Raw genomic sequence first — 1,414 nt, 5'->3', positions numbered from 1 at the left:
ATGGATACATTGACACTGTTGAGTTACTTATTAGGGGGCGTCCATAAATTACGTGAGGCGTTTTTTTAAATTTTCTGCCCCTCCCTCCGCCCCTGGTGAGATTTTATTCAACCCCCTACCCTACCCCATCACCCGATCTCACGTGAGATTTTTCAAAATATGAATTTCTTACGTATTACGATTAAATGGACCAAAATAGTATTTTATTTCAATCAGAAAAAAAAATTGCGTGTTATTTGCCGAGACCCCACTCTCCAACGTAAGATTAGACGAGAGTTGACTCGACCCTCTCCCCCTCTTAAACACCACACGTAATTTATGGATGCCCCCTTATAACATCTAGAATTAAATAATAAACCAATTTAAATAATTATTTAAAATTACAATTCATACATCCATTTAAAAGATAAAAAACGTATTTTGTTTTCTATTTCCTGAATAAAACCCTTTAACATACAATATTAATAATATAGTTTAGTTAACTCGGAATGAAATTCATTAATAAAAAAAAATCCTGGGGCTTAGTAGTGCACCCGCTGAGTCTAGCACGGATAAAATGTACATCTACTTTATTTTAGTACCAGTATTTCAATGTATGTCCTTAACAGAGTTAACGAGGTAAAGGAATCTGACTAGAAAAAAAAAAATAACTTCATCTTAAAATTGCAATTGTTTAAATGTATGTATGGATGGTTTGTTATCTTTACGATATCTATGAAAATTTTTATCTAGAAAAAAGGCAAATTTTCCTTAGTATAAAATTTTTACTTTTAACATTCTACGCAGTCAATAAAGGCGGGAAACAGCTACAAGACATTTAAGAAATACGTTAATAAGAATAAAATTAAGCTTAGACGTTAATTTAGGATCTATGTATACCAACTGCTAGACGAAATGATAAAAATCAATGTAAAATGATACTAAAAGATCGTTTGAGAAATTAAACATTAGTGAAAATGTAACGAGTGTTTAAATTAATTGAATTAAATCAAACAACGGGGTTCGATAAACTACATTCGCATCGAAGCGATTGACTGCGATCTGATTCCACTGACGCGCGACAATCTCGTCACTTATCGAAAATTATTGTCAGTTTACATTTTTGAAGTTCGTTATGGAATCGCTTAGGAGCGAATGCACTTTGTCTAACCCAGGACGGACAAATGGTCAAGATAAAGCATTACAAATAACGCCATTGCTATGAAACTAGGTTCAAAAACTCTCAATCTAGGATCACTAAAAACTAAACAGAACACTAGCAAAATAAAAGAGAGAGAGATCATTAATACATCTTTTTCGATTTTATGAAAGCCTTTGACTAAATCAATCATGAGAAAATAGCTTTCTAAACATTATTTTTTACAAAAATACTAGTGTTTTCTAAATTTAAAATAATTTCGTTGAAATATAATAG

General features: G+C 31.6%; 1 protein-coding gene across 1 annotated transcript in view; it reads left to right on the top strand.

The window, feature by feature from the left end:
- The window catches only part of MICU3 (Mitochondrial calcium uptake 3), a 63,362-nt gene extending 62,748 nt beyond the window's left edge, over positions 1-614 (top strand). Inside the window, exon 11 of the mRNA XM_013317669.1 lies at positions 609-614. Coding sequence (XP_013173123.1) covers positions 609-614 — 6 coding nt within the window. The remainder of the gene's footprint in view (positions 1-608) is intronic.
- The last annotated feature ends 800 nt before the right edge of the window (positions 615-1,414 follow it).

The sequence above is a fragment of the Papilio xuthus genome, unplaced genomic scaffold, assembly GCF_000836235.2.
Source record: "Papilio xuthus unplaced genomic scaffold, Pxut_1.1 DF826933.1, whole genome shotgun sequence".
Taxonomy (NCBI): domain Eukaryota; kingdom Metazoa; phylum Arthropoda; class Insecta; order Lepidoptera; family Papilionidae; genus Papilio; species Papilio xuthus.
This window is presented reverse-complemented; position numbering and strand designations above follow the sequence as displayed.